This window comes from Hyperolius riggenbachi, chromosome 3 (assembly GCF_040937935.1).
Source record: "Hyperolius riggenbachi isolate aHypRig1 chromosome 3, aHypRig1.pri, whole genome shotgun sequence".
NCBI classification, from domain to species: domain Eukaryota; kingdom Metazoa; phylum Chordata; class Amphibia; order Anura; family Hyperoliidae; genus Hyperolius; species Hyperolius riggenbachi.
The window spans coordinates 19,904,474-19,923,264 of record NC_090648.1 but is presented as its reverse complement, the minus strand read 5'-3'; the positions used below and the strand labels follow the sequence as shown (position 1 = coordinate 19,923,264).

At 41.7% G+C, this 18,791-nt stretch overlaps 1 protein-coding gene across 1 annotated transcript in view; it reads right to left on the bottom strand.

The window, feature by feature from the left end:
- Positions 1-1,138: 1,138 nt before the first annotated feature.
- The window catches only part of LOC137560884 (up-regulator of cell proliferation-like), a 42,760-nt gene continuing 25,107 nt past the window's right edge, over positions 1,139-18,791 (bottom strand). Inside the window, exon 3 of the mRNA XM_068272041.1 lies at positions 1,139-6,224. Coding sequence (XP_068128142.1) covers positions 1,498-6,224 — 4,727 coding nt within the window. The 3' untranslated portion in view covers positions 1,139-1,497. The remainder of the gene's footprint in view (positions 6,225-18,791) is intronic.

The window sequence follows — 18,791 nt, the reverse complement described above, 5'->3', positions numbered from 1 at the left end:
TCACTGGCCAGGGCCCCAAGGCCAGCACATGATACCTGGAGGGGAGTGCAGGTGCGCCTGGACCTCAGGTGGGCCTGGACCTCTCACACCCAGGCTCTGGACCTCTGGAGAGGTCCAGAGCCTGGGTGTGAGAGGTCCAGGCCCACCTGCACTCCCCTCCAGGTATCATGTGCTGGCCTTGGGGCCCCGGCCAGTGAGAGAGGTCCGGGGCCCCTGGCCATCGTGTGAACCAATCGTGTGTTTTTAAACGTTTTCTTTCAGCTCTAGGACATGGCGGACAGGTGAGCGGTTAGGGAGGGACCCCTGTGGGAGGGATGCCTGCACGGGGCGGTCCTGCTAGCGACGCAATCTTGCGATGGCGTCCAACTGAAGCCTCCCACCTGAATGCTAATGGCTGCTAGATGTGGTATGGCAGGTAAAGGGTGTATGACAGTGCATCCTGATTGGCTGACGAGCACCTGCTGACCAATTTCAAATGTAGCTGGATGCATGTACTGCTGTGTTCTATTGCTTGTGTGTGTTGAATCATGTGCATGGAAGATTAGCCATTAGCTCATATGGATATGAGACATACTACTTGAAATGAGCAATCCATATAAATTGGTTCAGAACTGTATTACCTAAAAGATCCACAAGAGGGACCACAAGTCAAGTAAGGACACATGATAAACATGGAACTATTCTAGATATATGGAACTTTACTCGCAATCATCAAAATGCCCACAAGATGGAGTTTACTGCATCTGTACAGTTTTACGGGTACATGCAAAAAGGGCATTGGGAAAAAAGGGCACCTGGTATAAACGTTAATCTGACATATTGTTTATAAAAAAAATATATTTTAATATTTTGTTAACAATAATGTTTTACAAATTCAAATTATAAAATAATGTCTATGAAATGCTGTTGTATTAGTAAAACGCTATTCTTTGTAATAATAGACAGAAGCTTACAATAACGTTTGTATATTCACAATGATGATTAGAACTATTATGATTTAAAACTGATTTTACATAAACAATGTTTAAGTACTGTTTGTTATTTATTTTTTTTATGATTTAACCAGATCTGGATCCAAAAACATAGCTAATTTTTATACTACTATAAAGTTTCTAAACAATATTTTGTAACGATTTTTATTATAAAATTGTTAAACCTTTAAAAAGTCATTTAGTAAAGATTAAAACTTCACATATTTCAAAAAATCAAATCATTAAATATAAGTACGTTTGTAATAACTGTAGTAGAACATTAGTAAATATTACTAACATTTTACTACAACTAAACCTAAGCCTACTCTCACACAGAATCCTTCCTCTACCTATCCCAAGAGAAATCCCTCCTTTACACAGAAAATTTTAATTTAATTTTCAGTTCAGGTTTTCTTTAAATAATCAAATATCAGTATTAAATACCAAAAGTTTACTATTAGGATCACTGGGCACCCACATTTTCAAGCACCTTTTTTGGGTGTAATCATTAAACAGACCTAATAACCTAATAATTATCATTGCAGGCTTCCTGTAGGCTTTGCAGAGCTTGTTGTTTTGTTATCGACTTCCAGCCTTGTGGTAGTTTTGCTGGATTAGCGTGGTATGCTTTAGCAAACTCCTCATTAAACTGTGAAAAAATATACTTCCAATAATCTGAGGACTGGATGGAGGGATCTGGTTTAATATCCCAGTCTGGATAAAGTTTGCGATAGTGTTTATATAAGAAATACTTCCCTTGTGTATCTGAATTTCTAAATTCACAAGAAGATACAATGGATGTGCTGCATATTTCAGTAGATAAGGTTTCATCATCTTTCCATCTGTATGTTCCTAGTCCGCCTGGTCTATGGATAGAAGCAAAGTGCTGTGTGTGCTCAAGTCCTCCACCCTCACAGGGAACATTACAGAATGGACACAGCTTCCCACAGCCAACCACCTGCCTAAACAATTCCTCCTGAGGATTTACGGATACCTGGGAAAGTACAGACTTTATATCCATAGATTTTAGCTGTAATGAGATTTGTAACATTGTTTGTTCCTTGAGGAAGAGCTGAATGTCCAAAGAAAATTGATCCACTTGTGCGTTATTCTGGAAAGACACCACATTCATTTCATTAGATGGAATCACAAGTTCATTTTTCAGCATCTCACAAAATTGTTTCAGAAAATCTGAGACAGATGGAACTCTAAGGCATTTCTTATCTGCAAGAACTTCCATAACTCTCTTGTTCATCAAAGAAAGAATGTCTTCTTCTAAAGATTTCAGACTTTTGGGGTTTGCATACTTATTTTCAATGTAGTTTCCAATCCAACGTCTTGTAAACGCCTCATATGACTCAATATATTCTGCATATTTTGGGAATGAGAGTTCTTCCAGTAGTTCCCGTAACAAAAAACTTTGAAAATAGGTCCTACTGCAGAATCTTTTATTATCTGAACTGTGTTTTATATCATCCACTATTTTGTTACCTAGATGTTTGAACACAGCATCTATCAAAGCTGGCTTTAAGCATTGCTCACAAAATTGCTTGGCTTTCGTCTGACACACATCTTTTTGTAAAAATGTGCAGATGAAAGTACCTAAATACTCAGGTTTTAGCCTATTTAGGCTGAGTTTTGGATCGTTCTTTGCAATGAAAGCATCGTGCATTTTCTGAAACTCTGTAGAAGCTTTCCCAAGAATGTGATGTTTGATGCTCAGTTCAAGCTGTGAGGAGAGACGACAGTTTTTTGGCTGGTTGGAAATCTCAGTATTGATCATGTGGAGTAGTTCCTGGCAGTAGGTGTCATCATAATCCTCTGCAGTACTCACCTTTTCTTGGATATAAAACTCACATTTCCCCATAAGTGAAAAAGCAAAGTCTTTTATTTTCTCATGAGACTCCTTCTTACCAGGACCCAACACACTTGTTATGAAATTTTTGAATCTTTCAACCAATCCACTCTCTTTTTTTCCATCATTTCCTATATTAATTTGTGTGCAATCTTGTAAATCTTTCATTTCCCCTAAGGCTTGATTTATAGCCGATCCCTTATTGCTCATGTCATTAATCAGTTGCTGAAGCATACATTTACTGACGGTACGTCTTTTTAATTTTTCCAACTGTAGATTTGTCAGGGTGTTCTCCCACATATCATCAAATTCCTTTTCTAGTTCTGAATCACTGAGCTTCTGATTCCTCTCTCGACATCTTGATAGTAGATCCGAGATTTTATCCTCAATCAACTTCTGAGAACTATTCTGGATACTCTGAATTTTGAACTTCCCTTTCTGGATGGCAATGCCCTCATCACATTTGTTAAGAGCATTTCGCTCTAAGTCTCTTCTTAGGAATTCAGCACTCAAAATGAAATCTAATTTGTATCGCTCTAAAAGGTGAACATTCTCAGATTTATTGTCAAAATACTCATCCAACAACTCTATCATTTTATTCTTTTCTTGGGAAAGCAATATACAGAGCTCACTCCTGTATTCGGAACACAACAAATCTTCATTCATACTTTCTGCTGACTGGTTTTTAATGTTGGTCTCTGTGTTGATTAACCAGCTGTGGACAGCTTTCCGAAACTCCCATTCCCATTGTGAGTAGACCATACAAAGCTTATTATATGCATCTGCCATTAAACTGTTCCTGAAGCTGAAGATGAATTTCTCGTGTTTTACTGCATTCCATAAACTTTCTATCCAAGTTGTAAATTCTAGAATGGTTAAAGGCCTTTTCAGAGACTTGCTTTTCATGAATTCTAATAAATACTTTTTCAATTCATGTACCTGTTCACTGTACCCAGAGTTTACTGGAGCCATTGGTGGAACCCCAAGCCAAAGGCCAGGGATGTACCAGTTGTCTTTTTCTAGATTATAATCCATGACATCACAGAATTCTTTTATCTCAGTCTTCTTTTCCATTTCTGCAGCTATTTTTGTGATTTCATTCAATTGTTCCAAGAGTTTCTTCCGGTCTCTCATATTTTTGTCATGTGCAGATACATCACTCACATTTTGGTGAACAAACTGGCAGTTGGGTCGCTTTCCTACCTCTTTCATTCTAAGAAATGCATGGACCACTATCTGAAGAATATCTTTCATTTCCGTTGCATTTTCCATGGCCATATTAACTATAGTGATGTCGCTCAACCCAACCACTAATGTGGCAAGCTCATTGTCATGTTCATAACTGCCTTCCAAAGAGGCCAGTTCTGGAGCTTTCAATCCCTCTGTGTCAATCACCATGATAAACTGGCAGCCCAGCTCATTCTGCAAGTTCTCTCGCACATTGAGAAGGGTCATGAAGGCCCCTCTTGTGCATCTTCCACTGGCCACCGGGAATTGCAGTCCAAACATGGTGTTTAGAAGGGTGGACTTTCCAGTACTCTGTGCTCCCAGCACAGTTATTACTCTCATTCTACATTCATTTCCGGTTTTGTTATTAAGCTCCGTCAGTACAGCTAGTATCCATTGCAGGGGGATGTTGGAGGCATCTCCATCTATCAGCTCTAATGGGAACCCCTCCAGCAAAAGATCAGCAGCTATCCCAGGCAATCCAGTAAATTGTTTTCTTACTTCATCCAATTTATTTTCTTTAATCATAGAACACTCAGCCTCATAAAATTGTCCCATCTCACGCAAGAAATGCTCAATTCCTAAAGAACTATCAGATATTTTCTGGTCTATCTGTTTGAGTTCTTCAGTATTACAAGACTTAACATTGCATTTCTCTTTGTAGACCGATTGTAACATCGACAAATTATTTCTGGCAATGGAATCAAGTTCAAACTTCAGCCATTTCAGAAAAAAATGTTTTTCAGACATATTCAAATGAGAGAGAGCATCAATGAAGAGCATGATTCCACGAGGCAGATCATGAGCATTCTGTTTCTTGTGCAGAGAATAGTAATTATTTTTTAGTTCATCTAGATATTGTTGTGCATCTTTACACCCTTGTTTAGTCATTCTGCAGCGTTCTTTTTCTATCTGCGAGAGCTGTTTCCATAGTTCTCCCTGCAACACCATTGACTTCTGTTTGTACTCAAACACATCTTTTATTTCTTCTGTAATATTTAAGGCAAGTACCTTGGCCTTCTGACAGTCAGGCGTTCTCTCATCTATGTCAATCTTCAGCCCATTGATTTTACTCTCAAATTCCCTCATCTTGATTCTTTTGATGTTATGGTTTATGCAATTTGCAATACTGCTCTGTATTTTGACTGTAAATGCAGCTTTGTTTGTTCCACCCGAATATACAATTACATTGGATTTTTTCAATTTTAGTATTGGGCTTAGCTCTTGGAGGGTCTTCAATGTCTCAGTGTTAACTTGATTGCCAGGCCCTGGACTGAGAATAAAAAAATATTGTGTGTCTTTGTTAGAATGAGTTGATAGCAGTGCAAATTCTCTACTAGAAATACTCTCAACGAATATAAAGACTGCAGATGAGATTCGAGTTAGGAACAAGAACTGATCCAAATGTGAGGATAGATCTCCCCGTAGATTAGTAACTGCAATGGGTTCTGGAAACATATCAGACTTGCCTAAGGGAAAATACCAGGAGAGTTCCACAAGTCCATCAGATATTTTCCTGGTGAGGTTTCCGCCATTCATGTTGTCATGTATGAAGAAGTTGTTATGAAACTGAGATGGATTAAGGATTTGGTTTAGGATTTTAGACTTGGATAATTTGTTTTCCCCCATCCTGACAAAAGAGAAAAATGGCATTGAAATTTTATCCACGTTATCTTCTCTGAACCCTTTACTGCCAGCTAATGTCTGAGGCCTCCACTTCTTCACGATGTCTCTAATTGCCCACAGCAAGAGGTTGCAGTGTAACCCATCACCAGCAGGGAGCAGCAGAGGGACAGCAAACTGACACATGGACATTTTGGTTAGAATCTCTTGACACAGAAAGCTGTCTGTGCAGTGCAGGAGGACACACAGGACATCCAAGGGGTGGATGGAAGATAATGAATTGCCAACACTTTCAGTAAAAGAAACATTAAATAGCTCTTCTTGATCATCATCAGTACACTGTTCTGTAAGTAGGCCGTCTCTCGCTGTTCTGTTTAAGACCATGAGTTTCCGCAAGTAATCCCAGGGAAGATCCTCTGCTTTTTCAGCTCGTCTTTCAAGCAGGTCTTCTATGCCAATGCTTAAGATGTCCTTCAGAGTTAGTTTTGATGTCAAGTGGTGTTTCATTTTGATGGTTTCCACAAGTTCGTGAAACTGCTTTCCTGCTCCTGTGAAAAAAAAAATATATATACACACGTTTAAAACTGTCTTGTTAAAAGCATCCTAAAATGAAACATTTAAAATTAAACTTTTTTTTTCAACAAACCCCACAGAAGCAGCTAGACTTCTCTTTTAAATGGCAACAGGAGTGGCTGGATAGTGTACTGGTTAAGGGCTCTGCTTTGACATGGGAGACCAGGGTTTGAATCCGGGCTATGGTCAGTACCTATTCAGTAAGAAGTTCAAGGCAAGACTCCCTAACACTGCAGGGTGGTCTCTTGAGCGCCACCCAGTGGCTGTAGCTCTTGAGTGCTTTGAGTCCAAAAGGAGATAAGCGCTATACAAATGTTTGGATTGGATTAAATAATTGTGTAAAGTGTCTAGATATTACACATTTAATAGAGCATAGGTATTAATATTTATTGATAAATTATGTAGATAGGCCAGTGCTAAAAACGTACAAATCATTTTGCAGTTGTGTCCAGATTAATGGTTCGTACTATTCATATATTAAGTCAACCCACTAGCTGATAAAACTACTTAAATGGAACCTGAATCGAAAGGCATATGGACGCTGCCATGTTTATTCCCTTTTAACCACTTGTCGACCGCTCCCAGCCGATGGGCGGCGGCAAAGACTGGGCCTAAACGACCGCAATACACCCATCGGCGGAGGCAGGCGTGGTTATGCGGCGATCGCGTCATTCGTGACGCGATCAGCTGCCGGCGACTGCCTCCGCCCCCCTCGCGCTGTAACCCGCCGGCCGTTCGGAAGCTCCGGCGGGTTACTAGCACCCGGATCGCCGCATGTACATAGTATAATAGGCTAATAGGCTTTGTAATGTATACAAAGCCTATTATACTGGCTGCCTCCTGCCCTGGTGGTCCCAGTGTCAGAGGGACCACCAGGGCAGGCTGCAGCCACCCTAGTCTGCACCAAGCACACTGATCCTGTCCCCCCCTTCCCTCTGATCGCCCATAGCACCCCCCAGACCCCTGTTTGCACCCAATCACCCCCCTAATCACCCATCAATCACTCCCTGTCACTATCTATAAATGCTATTTTTTTAACCCTAAACTTCCCCCTGCTCCCTCCTGATCACCCCCCCGTGTACTGTATGCATCTATCCCCCCTGATCACCTGCCAATCACCGGTCAATCACCCATCAATCACCCCCTGTCACTGCCACCCATCAATCAGCCCCTAACCTGCCCCTTGCGGACAATCTGATCACCCACCCACACCAATAGATCGCCCGCAGATCCGACATCAGATCACCTCCCAAGTGCAGTGTTTACATCTGTTCTCTACTCTAAACACCCACTAATTACCCATCAATCACCCCCTATCACCACCTGTCACTGTAACCCATAAGATCAGACCCTAATCTGCCCCTTGCGGGCACCCAATCACCCGCCTACATGCTCAGATTGCCCTCAGACCCCCCCCCTTATCAATTCGCCAGTGCAATATTTACATCTGTTCTTGCCTGTAATAACCCACTGATCACCTGTCAATCACCCATCAATCACCCCCTGTCACTGCCACCCATCAATCAGCCCCTAACCTGCCCCTTGCGGGCAATCTGATCACCCACCCACACCAATAGATCGCCCGCAGATCCGACATCAGATCACCTCCCAAGTGCAGTGTTTACATCTGTTCTGCCATCTAATCACCCACTGATCACCCATCAATCAGCCCCTGTCACTGATACCCATCAGATTATACCCTAATCTGCCCCTAGGGCACCCAATCACCCGCCCACACCCTCAGAACGCCCTTAGACCCCAGCCCTAATCACCTCGCCAGTGCATTGCTTGCATCTATTTCCCCCCTTTAATCACACCTTGAGACACCCATCAATCACCTCCTGTCACCCCCTAGCACACCTACCCATCAGATCAGGCCCTAATTGGCCCCGTGTGGGCTCTTGATCACTCGGCCAAACCCTCAGACCCCCTTCCGATCACCTCCCCAGTGCATTGATTGTATCTATTTTCCCCTCTAAGCACCCCCTGAGACACCCATCAATCACCTTCTGTCACCCCCTAGCACTCCTATCCATCAGATCAGGCCCAATACAACCTGTCATCTAAGAGGCCACCCTGCTTATGACCGGTTCCACAAAATTTGCCCCCTCATAGACCACCTGTCATCAAAATTTGTAGATGCTTATACCCCTGAACAGTCATTTTGAGAAATTTGGTTTCCCGACAACTCACGGTTTTGGGCCCGTAAAATGCCAGGGCAGTATAGGAACCCCACAAGTGACCCCATTTTAGAAAAAAGACACCCCAAGGTATTCTGTTAGGTGTATGACGAGTTCATAGAAGATTTTATTTTTTGTCAACAGTTAGCGGAAATTGATTTTTATTGTTTTTTTCACAAAGTGTCATTTTTCACTAACTTGTGACAAAAAATAAAATCTTCTATGAACTCACCATACACCTAACGGAATACCTTGGGGTGTCTTCTTTTTAAAATGGGGTCACTTGTGGGGTTCCTATACTGCCCTGGCATTTTAGGGGCCCTAAACCGTGAGGAGTAGTCTAGAAAACAAATGCCTCAAAATGACCTGTGAATAGGACGTTGGGCCCCTTAGCGCACCTAGGCTGCAAAAAAGTGTCACACATGTGGTATCGCCGTACTCAGGAGAAGTAGTATAATGTGTTTTGTGGTGTATTTTTACACATAACCATGCTGGGTGGGAGAAATCTCTCTGTAAATGGACAATTGTGTTTAAAAAAAAAATCAAAAATGTGTCATTTACAGAGATATTTCTCCCACCCAGCATGGTTATATGTAAAAATACACCACAAAACACATTATACTACTTCTCCTGAGTACGGCGATACCACATGTGTGACACTTTTTTGCACCCTAACTGTGCTAAGGGGCCCAAAGTCCAATGAGTACCTTTAGGATTTCAAGGGTCATTTTGCGGCATTTGGTTTCCAGACTACTCCTCATGGTTTAGGGCCCCTAAAATGCCAGGGCAGTATAGGAGCCCCACAAGTTACCCCATTTTAGAAAGAAGACACCCCAAGGTATTCTGTTAGGTGTATGATGAGTTCATAGATTTTATTTTTTGTCACAAGTTAGCGGAAATTGATTTGTATTGGTTTTTTTTTTCACAAAGTGTCATTTTCCGCTAACTTGTGACAAAAAAAAAAATCTTCTATGAACTCACCATACTCCTAACAGAATACCTTGGGGTGTCTTCTTTCTAAAATGGGGTCACTTGTAGGGTTCCTATACTGCCCTGGCATTTTAGGGGCCCTAAACCGTGAGGAGTAGTCTAGAATCCAAATGCCTCAAAATGACCTGTGAATAGGACGTTAGGCCCCTTAGCGCACCTAGGTTGCAAAAAAGTGTCACACATGTGGTATCGCCGTACTCAGAAGAAGTAGTATAATGTGTTTTGGGGTGTATTTGTATACATACCCATGCTGGGTGGGAGAAATCTCTCTGTAAATGGACAATTGTGTGTAAAAAAAATCAAACAATTGTCATTTACAGAGATATTTCTCCCACTCAGCATGGGTATGTGTAAAAATACACCACAAAACACATTATACTACTTCTCCTGAGTACGGCGGTACCACATGTGTGGCATTTTTTTGCACCCTAAGTGCTCTAAGGGGCCCAAAGTCCAATGAGTACCTTTAGGATTTCACAGGTCATTTTGCGACATTTGGTTTCAAGACTACTCCTCACGGTTTAGGGCCCCTAAAATGCCAGGGCAGTATAGGAACCCCACAAATGACCCCATTTTAGAAAGAAGACACCCCAAGGTATTCCGTTAGGAGTATGGTGAGTTCATAGAAGATTTTATTTTTTGCCACAAGTTAGCGGAAAATGACACTTTGTGAAAAAACACAATTAAAATCAATGTCCACTAACTTGTGACAAAAAAAGAAATCTTCTATGAACTCACCATACTCCTAACGGAATACCTTGGGGTGTCTTCTTTCTAAAATGGGGTCATTTGTGGGGTTCCTATACTGCCCTGGCATTTTAGGGGCCCTAAACCGTGAGGAGTAGTCTTGAAACCAAATGTCGCAAAATGACCTGTGAAATCCTAAAGGTACTCATTAGACTTTGGGCCCCTTAGCGCAGTTAGGGTGCAAAAAAGTGCCACACATGTGGTATCGCCGTGCTCAGGAGAAATAGTATAATGTGTTTTGTGGTGTATTTTTACACATACCCATGCTGAGTGGGAGAAATATCCCTGTAAATAGACAATTGTGTGTAAAAAAAAATAAAAAAATGTCATTTACGGAGATATTTCTCCCACCCAGCATGGTTATATGTAAAAATACACCCCAAAACACATTATACTACTTCTCCTGAGTACGGCAATACCACATGTGTGGCACTTTTTTGCAGCCTAACTGCGCTAAGGGGCCCAAAGTCCAATGAGCATCTTTAGGCTTTACAGGGGTGCTTACAATTAGGCACCCCTAAAATGCCAGGACAGTGAACACACCCCACAAATGACCCCATTTTGGAAAGTAGACACTTCAAGGTATTCAGAGAGGAGCATAGTGAGTCCGTGGCAGATTTCATTTTTTTGTCGCAAGTTAGAATAAATGGAAACTTTTTATTTTTAATTTCATTAATTTTTATTGATACTTTTCTTTTAAACATGGGTTGGCAGTTACAGTTACATATATCATCCAAATGATGTTTTAACGGTTATATATGAATCATGACAATCATAACATTCAAAACAATCATATCAGAATGTGCAATTGTGGAGCAGATATCTTTGCTTTATCATGGGTTAGTATTTGCGTTGAGTGGGTACATAAATCCTTTGTGTACCTTTGTGTTGGTTTTACCATTATCTATGGTTAGGTTCAGGTATATGTAGATATGATCAGGGAGAAAAAAGGAAACTGAACAGAATAGAATGAAAGCTAAATCAACCAAACAAACAACTTAACCGTATCTACTCTAACAGAGGGAGTATGTCTGATCGCTAATCGATCTTAATCGGTTTTGTGTAGATTAAAATAATCCTAGTGGGCAATTGTTGATGATGTTATTAATATGCCTTAGTCTAACACTCAAAAACCGTAGCAGAGCCACTAGGTTTGCTTTAAACATAAGTAGGTTTGTGTGCTTTGCTCCTAAGGTGGTGCATCAATTGTTTTTCATAGGTCTGCTATTCTGGGTGTGTGACAGTGGTGTGGTGGCGAGGGCGGTTGGTTGGTTTGGTTAGTAGGAGGGGCTCATTTTTGGGTAATGTTCTTGTTTATTGTGTCAGTTAGTTTATGACTTATCAGTCTAATAAGGGGTGCGGAATGGATGTTTTGCTTTTGATTCTTGCTGTAATAATATTTTCTTGGGTTATATTGGCATTTGTACTGGCGATAATTTGAGGAATATTTGGCAAGTGGTCAGTGTTCCAGTTGCTTAGTACTAGTTGTTTTGTTACTAGTAATAGGTGTGAGATTGGGAGTCTAAGGTTGTGTTCGAATTCATTGATATCACAGTGGAAAATGGCCAGAGCTGGATCTGGGGGGATCCGTCTGTTTGTCGTATCACTAATTTTCATAAATACTTGGCCCCATAGATGGGACACTAGAGGGCATTCCCACAAGATGTGGTATAGTGTTCCAATTTTGCCGCATTTCCTCCAGCAGAGTGGAGACTGTTTTTTAAAAGTGGCTAGTTTACGGGGTGTAAGGTACCAATTGTAGAATATCTTCAATAGGGTTTCTATGTGTGTGGAGCAGTGGGAATATCTCTTGGTGTTGATAATGCTTCACTGTAGTGTTTCAGGTGAGATTTCTATTTTAAGGTCCTGTGACCATTTCTTGTATGGTTTCTCTGGAGACGGTATCTGGGTAGGGGATTCTATGAGACTAGAATACCACTGAGCTAGGCCTCCTTTTAGTATATTAGGTGATTTTAAATATGCTAATATATGGTTTGGGATGGCTATTTGTTTGAGTTTATTCGAAGATAGGTAATGGGTAATTTGTAGGTGCGTTAAGAATTCTGAGGCTGGAAGTTGGAATCGGTCCACAAGTTGGTTGAAGGGGACTGGGTGGTCATTGATAAAGATTTCTTCTATATATTTTATTTTGGAATCTATCCATCTAGACAAATTTAAATTCTCTATGAGTAGTGAGAGGGCAGATATGGGGGATTTGATGTGGATGTCAGATGTGATTTTTTTTCTAGTGCGGTGATAGTATTGCCATGCTTCCAGAGTCGCTAATATCGTAGGTGGAAGGTCTTTAAAACTGGAATAACCATTTATTTTGGCTACCAGGATATCGGGTAGTGGATGTTTGGCAACTTTTTATTTTTTTTTGTCACAAAGTGTCATTCTCCGCTAACTTGTGACAAAAACTAAAATCTTCTATGAACTCACCATGCCTCTCACTGAATACTTTGGGATGTCTTCTTTCCAAAATGGGGTCATTTGGGGGGTATTTATACTATCCTGGAATTTTAGCACCTCATGAAACATGACAGGGGGTCAGAAAAGTCAGAGATGCTTGAAAATGGGAAAATTCACTTTTGGCACCATAGTTTGTAAACACTAGAACTTTTACCCAATCCAATAAATATACACTGAATGTTTTTTTTTTTAAAGGGGAACTTCAGCCTAAACAAACATACTGTCATCAAGTTACATTAGTTATGTTAATTAGAATAGATAGGTAATATAATCTCTTACCCACCCTGTTTTAAAAGAACAGGCAAATGTTTGTGATTCGTGGGGGCTGCCATCTTTGTCATGGGGGCAGCCATCTTTATGGTTGAAAGGTGGTGACAAGGAGCAGGAGACACAGTTCCAACTGTCCTGTGTCCTGATAACCCCTCCCAGCTGCACACACTAGGCTTCAAATGTCAAATTCAAAATGTCAAAAAAAAAAATTGCACAAAAACAGCAGAACGAGAACAACAACATCAGAAATCCCATCATGCTTTGCACAGCATCAGGGGGAAAAAGCCCGGGCAGTTTTCTTCTGTGCAGCTAAAAATGAGGCTTGTATAAGAGAAACAAAGTTCTGATGCTGTGAAACTGTTAAAGAAACACAAAGCCTTTTCAGTGCTGCGGAGTCGATTTTTAGTCCGGAGGTTCACTTTAATCAAAGACATGTAGCAGAATAACTTTTGCGCTCAAATGTATAGGAAATTTTACTTTATTTGAAAAATGTCAGCACAAAAAGTTAAAAAAGTCATTTTTTTGACAAAATTCATGTTTTTTTGATGAATATAATAAAAAGTAAAACTCGCAGCAGCAATCAAATAGCACCAAAAGAAAGCTGTATTAGTGACAAGAAAAGGAGGCAAAATTCATTTAGGTGGTAAGTTGGATGACCGAGCAATAAACCGTGAAAGCTGCAGTGGTCTGAATGGAAAAAAAGGCTCTGGTCTGGTCCTTAAGGGGCGAAAAGACTGTGGTCCTCAAGTGGTTAAGCATAACCGGTTGCCTGGCAGTCCTGCAGATCTCTTTGGCTGCAGTAGTATCTGAATCACACACCAGAAACAAGCATGCAGCTAATCTAGTCAGATCTTTATCAGAAATATCTGATCTGGTACATGCCCTTTCAGGATCTATGGCTAAAAGTGATAGAGGCATAGAGTATACACTTCCGCCCGATATTTGTTTAAAACGATATTTATCATTTTAAACGTAAAAACGGTGCAGACCTTGTGAACCTTATTTCTTGTTTTAAATCCTGCTTTTTTTGTACTGCCTGAACGCTAGTTATTGTTAGAAGCCCTGCTTTTCTACCGTTTGCTATTAAACGTTAAAGTCGGCGAGCAGACATATTTTCAAAGTCCCCTTAAAAGCTAGAAACACCATTTTTTCAGATTCTGTTAAGACAGTGGGAACAAGAGGATTTTTTTTTTCCAGAAAGACCTTATACTTTTTGAGAAAACTGATTTTAAAGTTTCAAAGGAGAAAAAGTTTCAAAGGAGAAAAAGTTATATTTAAATGCGTAAATGACAGTTCTTAGTGAGACAATTTCCGCCAACTTTAGAGGTTAATAGTAAAGGCCCCTTACATCCTGGAAACACCAAATTTACAGGATATGTTAAAAAAGATAGTGGGAAAAAATATTTAAAAAAATACTAATTTTTTGTTTTGTTTTGTTCAGAGTGTGGGAAATGTAACAAAAAAAACCGATGTGGGGTCCCCACTGTCATGAATGATACAGAAGTCGAGACGATTAGCAATTCTGTATCGTTCCGCGAAGCAGAGCAGAATGTCACTTTCTGTTTTAATTGTACAAGTTCATTTTTTTCCCCTCTCTTCTTCCTTAGCTATTCGTCCACTTCCTCCTAGCTATTCACACCCAGGTGCTACGACCAAATGCTGACCTGTACCGCAGAAAGTAGATAAAGATCAGTCCTTTTGGTTCCCTCTAAAAAACCCTCAGATTTTCCCTCTCAAAACTGTGGAAAGACAATAGACAAACTTCATTTATTAATAATTCAAGATGTGGTTATCGCAGACAGAAGACAAATATATTTCCTGGTTCCTAAAAATCACCCTAATAGAGCATCCAAGTTATAGCAGATTAGGGGCGTTAGGGAACAGAGTTGTTTGGCGTTCTCTGAGCGCACGTTACCTTACTGCTATTTGGTATAATTTGATTACACATTGGCTGCAGGTTACAAATCTGCCCTTGGATTTGCGGTGCGCCAATACGGACAGAAATGGCGCAGGTAAGTGGTAAATTGTGTCATTTTAAGCTTGTACAAAAACCCATGCCTATCATGCTCCGCAGGAGGTAAACACACCTACTTTTCAGGTAGGACAGCCCACTGTAACAGCCGGCGGGGATACCACCGCGGCGGAGAGCGGCATGGACGCCGTCTCCACGAGTCAGTCGGCGGCAGTCCCCGCCTCGCTGCTACACACAGGTCCTTCGGTCGCAAACAGGGCACGCATTACGCGTGCGCGCGCCCGGCGGCAGGACCTTTATGCAACAAGACGGGGAGTCAGCTGACTTGCTGGTCAGCTGACTCCAACCAGACATGGGGGTGGCTGGGTGGCGCTACAGATGCACTCCCAGCATATAAGGAGCTAGGAATCACTTGCTCCTCGTCTGCTGTCGTGAACACATTCGTGTTACCGCTCAGACCTTAGTCCAGTTGCCTAGGTGTTGATACCAAGGACGTCACACCTTAGATTAGGATTGTATTGATATATTTACCTGTGTTTTGACTCTGGCTATCCCTGACTATCCTTTTCTCTAATCGCTCTTGTACTTTTGCCTATCTGATTCAAGTTGCCGACCCTGCCTGTTTACCGACTCTGAATCAGCCTTCCGTTTCTGTACTGCTGTCGCCCTCTCTGTTGCCGAACCTCGGCTTGTCTGACTTTTCTCCCTTCAGTGGAACGTCTCCCACTGTAGGGTTATCTCTGAGGCTTGCCTCTCCGAGACGCCTGCCCTAGCAGACGATTACTGCCAGGAGCCGAGATTCCTCTCTTTGCCTGGGTTGAGGATCTCACATATGGGGTTCCCATTCAGAGGTAACCACACCTCTGAGGAATTGCCGTGTGGTGGATTTTTCCACGATCGTGTGAATATTTATTGCCATCATTGTTTATTATTGTATTAGGTGTCCGGAGGTTAGTTACACTTGTATTATTGGTGATTCTGCAGATCATCAATACTCAGGTGACATCTGTATGATTGGTGATACTGCAGATCACCAATAATCAGATTCTCTCTGTGTGCTGACACCGATCCTTACACCCACCAAGACAGATTTTATAAAAGTCTGGTCCATCGGCGACCATTATAGTTCTCCAAATTCCACCGACCAGAAACTGTCTAGATGCATGCGTTCCAAGGAGAACCAAACGCATGCTTTGTTTTAAGGATTTTTTGATATCAATGCCTGCATTTGAACTGGACTTTATTTCATTCAATATCTCACAAGGACTGCTAAGTTAAGTAAACCTTTCACAAGGTTTCCCTTTTATTTTAAGCTTTGTGTTTATATGTTAATTAGTGTATGTAAATGTGTGTAATGCATTTTTGTTATTAAAATGTTTAAAAATAGTTATAACGGTTAAGACCAGTTCCTAAACATACACAATCATACTTACTCCTCCGAAAATGTTACCTTGTGTCCTATAGTGTCTTGTATTTACAACCCGTATGCTTGAATCGGGCACAGATAGACAGATCTGGCGCTGATCCCTGCATATTGCAAGGGTTAAGTTAGTGTTCTCAGCGTGTTAAAATAGTTACAGTCGTGCGCTGACTCGCACATGGTGGCAAGCAATTATATGTGTGTGATGAATCCTGTGGAGTCAGAACGCTCCTCTCGGCTAGTCGGTTCATAGATTGCGAATCCACATATGGGCATCTATGCGCAAAGCGACAGTAAGACCGGGTTTCTGACTCTGAGCTATTGACCCAATCAAGAATCAGCCCTTGCGGTTCTTGACACCCCCTACAGAGCCTCTGTAATCCCTTATCCCCATGCAGGCTGGAAAAGCCAGAATGTGGAGCCCTGGCCGACTGGGGCTTTGTGCCCTGAGCTATACCAGCCTGCACGGTCCATGGTATGGGGGGGCACCGGGGGGGAGGGGGCACGGGTGGCCAAGCCTTCCCCTCCTCCCAGGAGCCCTTGTCCAATCCATGGACAAGGGGCTCTTTCCCAACTCCGGTGCCCCAGGAGGAGGTGGGGGCGATGACTCCCTGGGGGGGGGTGTCATGGTGGCATCTGGGAGTCCCATTTAAGAAGGGGACCCCCAGATGCCTAACCCCTCCAAAGAGAAATGAGTATAGGGTACAAAGTACCCCTTACCCATTTCTACAAAGAGTTAAATGAAATAAAAACACAACCACGAGAAAAGTCCTTTATTAGTCTTAATTAACCAGAAATACTTACCTGTACCTTTACAAAAAAAGGTCCCATGCCAATATCCTTGGGAAAAGGTCCCACCACAATATCCCCCATCTTGCAATCTTCTGTTACGTTGATTGAAGATCACCGTGCACCGCAGCCACACACCGCCCCCGCCGAACTGCTCTCAGCTATAGTATAGCTGAGAGCAAAAAGCGGGGTATTGCGGTGAGAAAGGGCATTTTGTTCAAAATTGTTCTGTAAAGAAGCAGGCGGAAAAACTCCAGTGCCCAGGTGTAGTTGGGGAATCTTCTGTGGGCGACCAGGTTTCTCCTCTTACCATAAAAAAAATACTACTGTCAGTTAATATTTTTTTGAATAATCAGTCTAGTCTTGCACAGGCCTTTGTTGACTCTGGGGCAGCGGGTAATTGTATCGATTCTGAGTTTGCTGCAACTTTGGGAGTATGAGCCTTGCCATTACAGAACGAGCTATAGGACACAGCTATTGATAACTCACCTTTGCAGAGTGGACAGGCTGTTGCTATCACACCGGAAGTGTCCTTACAGACTGGAGTTCTGCATTTTGAGAAAATTCAGTTTTTTTACTCTCAGGATGCCCTCCAGTCTCTTGGTTTTAGACCTTCCATGGTTACAAACACATAATCCAAGTATTGATTGGTGTTCTGATCAGCTTACTAATTGGTCAATGCAGTGCTCAGAGAAATGTTTAAGGAAGGTTCCACTTCATAATGTTGAAATCTTGTCTGACTAATTACCATGCCATTATGCATCGTTTGCTGAGGTTTTCTCTCAGCGGTCTGCTGATAAGTTACCCCCACACAGATCCTATCCTATGACTGCCCCATTGAGTTATTGCCCGGTACTATGCCCTCCCGGGGACATTTATATAGTCTTTCTGGTCCTGAAGCAGACTATGAAGGACTATATTAAAGAAAACCTGGAAAAAAGTTTTATTTGTCCATCTACTTCTCCAGCCGGGGCGGGTTTCTTTTTTGTGGAAAAAAAAGATGGTGGATTACGGCCATGTATAGACTACAGAAGTTTAAAGGATACCCCAACTGAAATGTGACTTAATGAGATAGACATGTGTATGTACAGCGCCTAGCACACAAATAACTATGCTGTGTTCCTTTTTTTCCTTTCTCTGTCTGAAAGAGTTAAATATCTGGTATAAAAGTGGCTGACTCAGTCCTGACTCAGACAGGAAGTGACTACAGTGTGACCCTCACTGATAAGAAATTCCAACTATAAAACACTTTCCTAGCAGAAAATGGCTTCTGAGAGCAAGAAAGAGGTAAAAAAGGGGAATTTCTTATCAGTGAGGGTCACACTGTAGTCACTTCCTGTCTGAGTCAGGACTGAGTCAGCCACTTACATACCTGATATTTAACTCTTTCAGGCAGAGAAAGAAAAAAAGGAACACAGCCTAGTTATTTGTGTGCTAGGCACTGTACATACACATGTCTATCTCATTATGTCACATTTCTGTTGGGGTATCCTTTAAACAAAATCACAGTAAATAACAGATATCCACTTCCACTTATTGACGATCTGTTTTCTCAAGTGGCTGGGGCAAAAATTTTCAGCAAATTAGACCTGAGCGGAGCATATAACTTGATCAGGATTCGACAGGGGGATTAATGGAAGACAGCCGTTAACACTCAAGACGGGCACTACGAATACCTCGTAATGCCCTTTGGTCTTTGTAA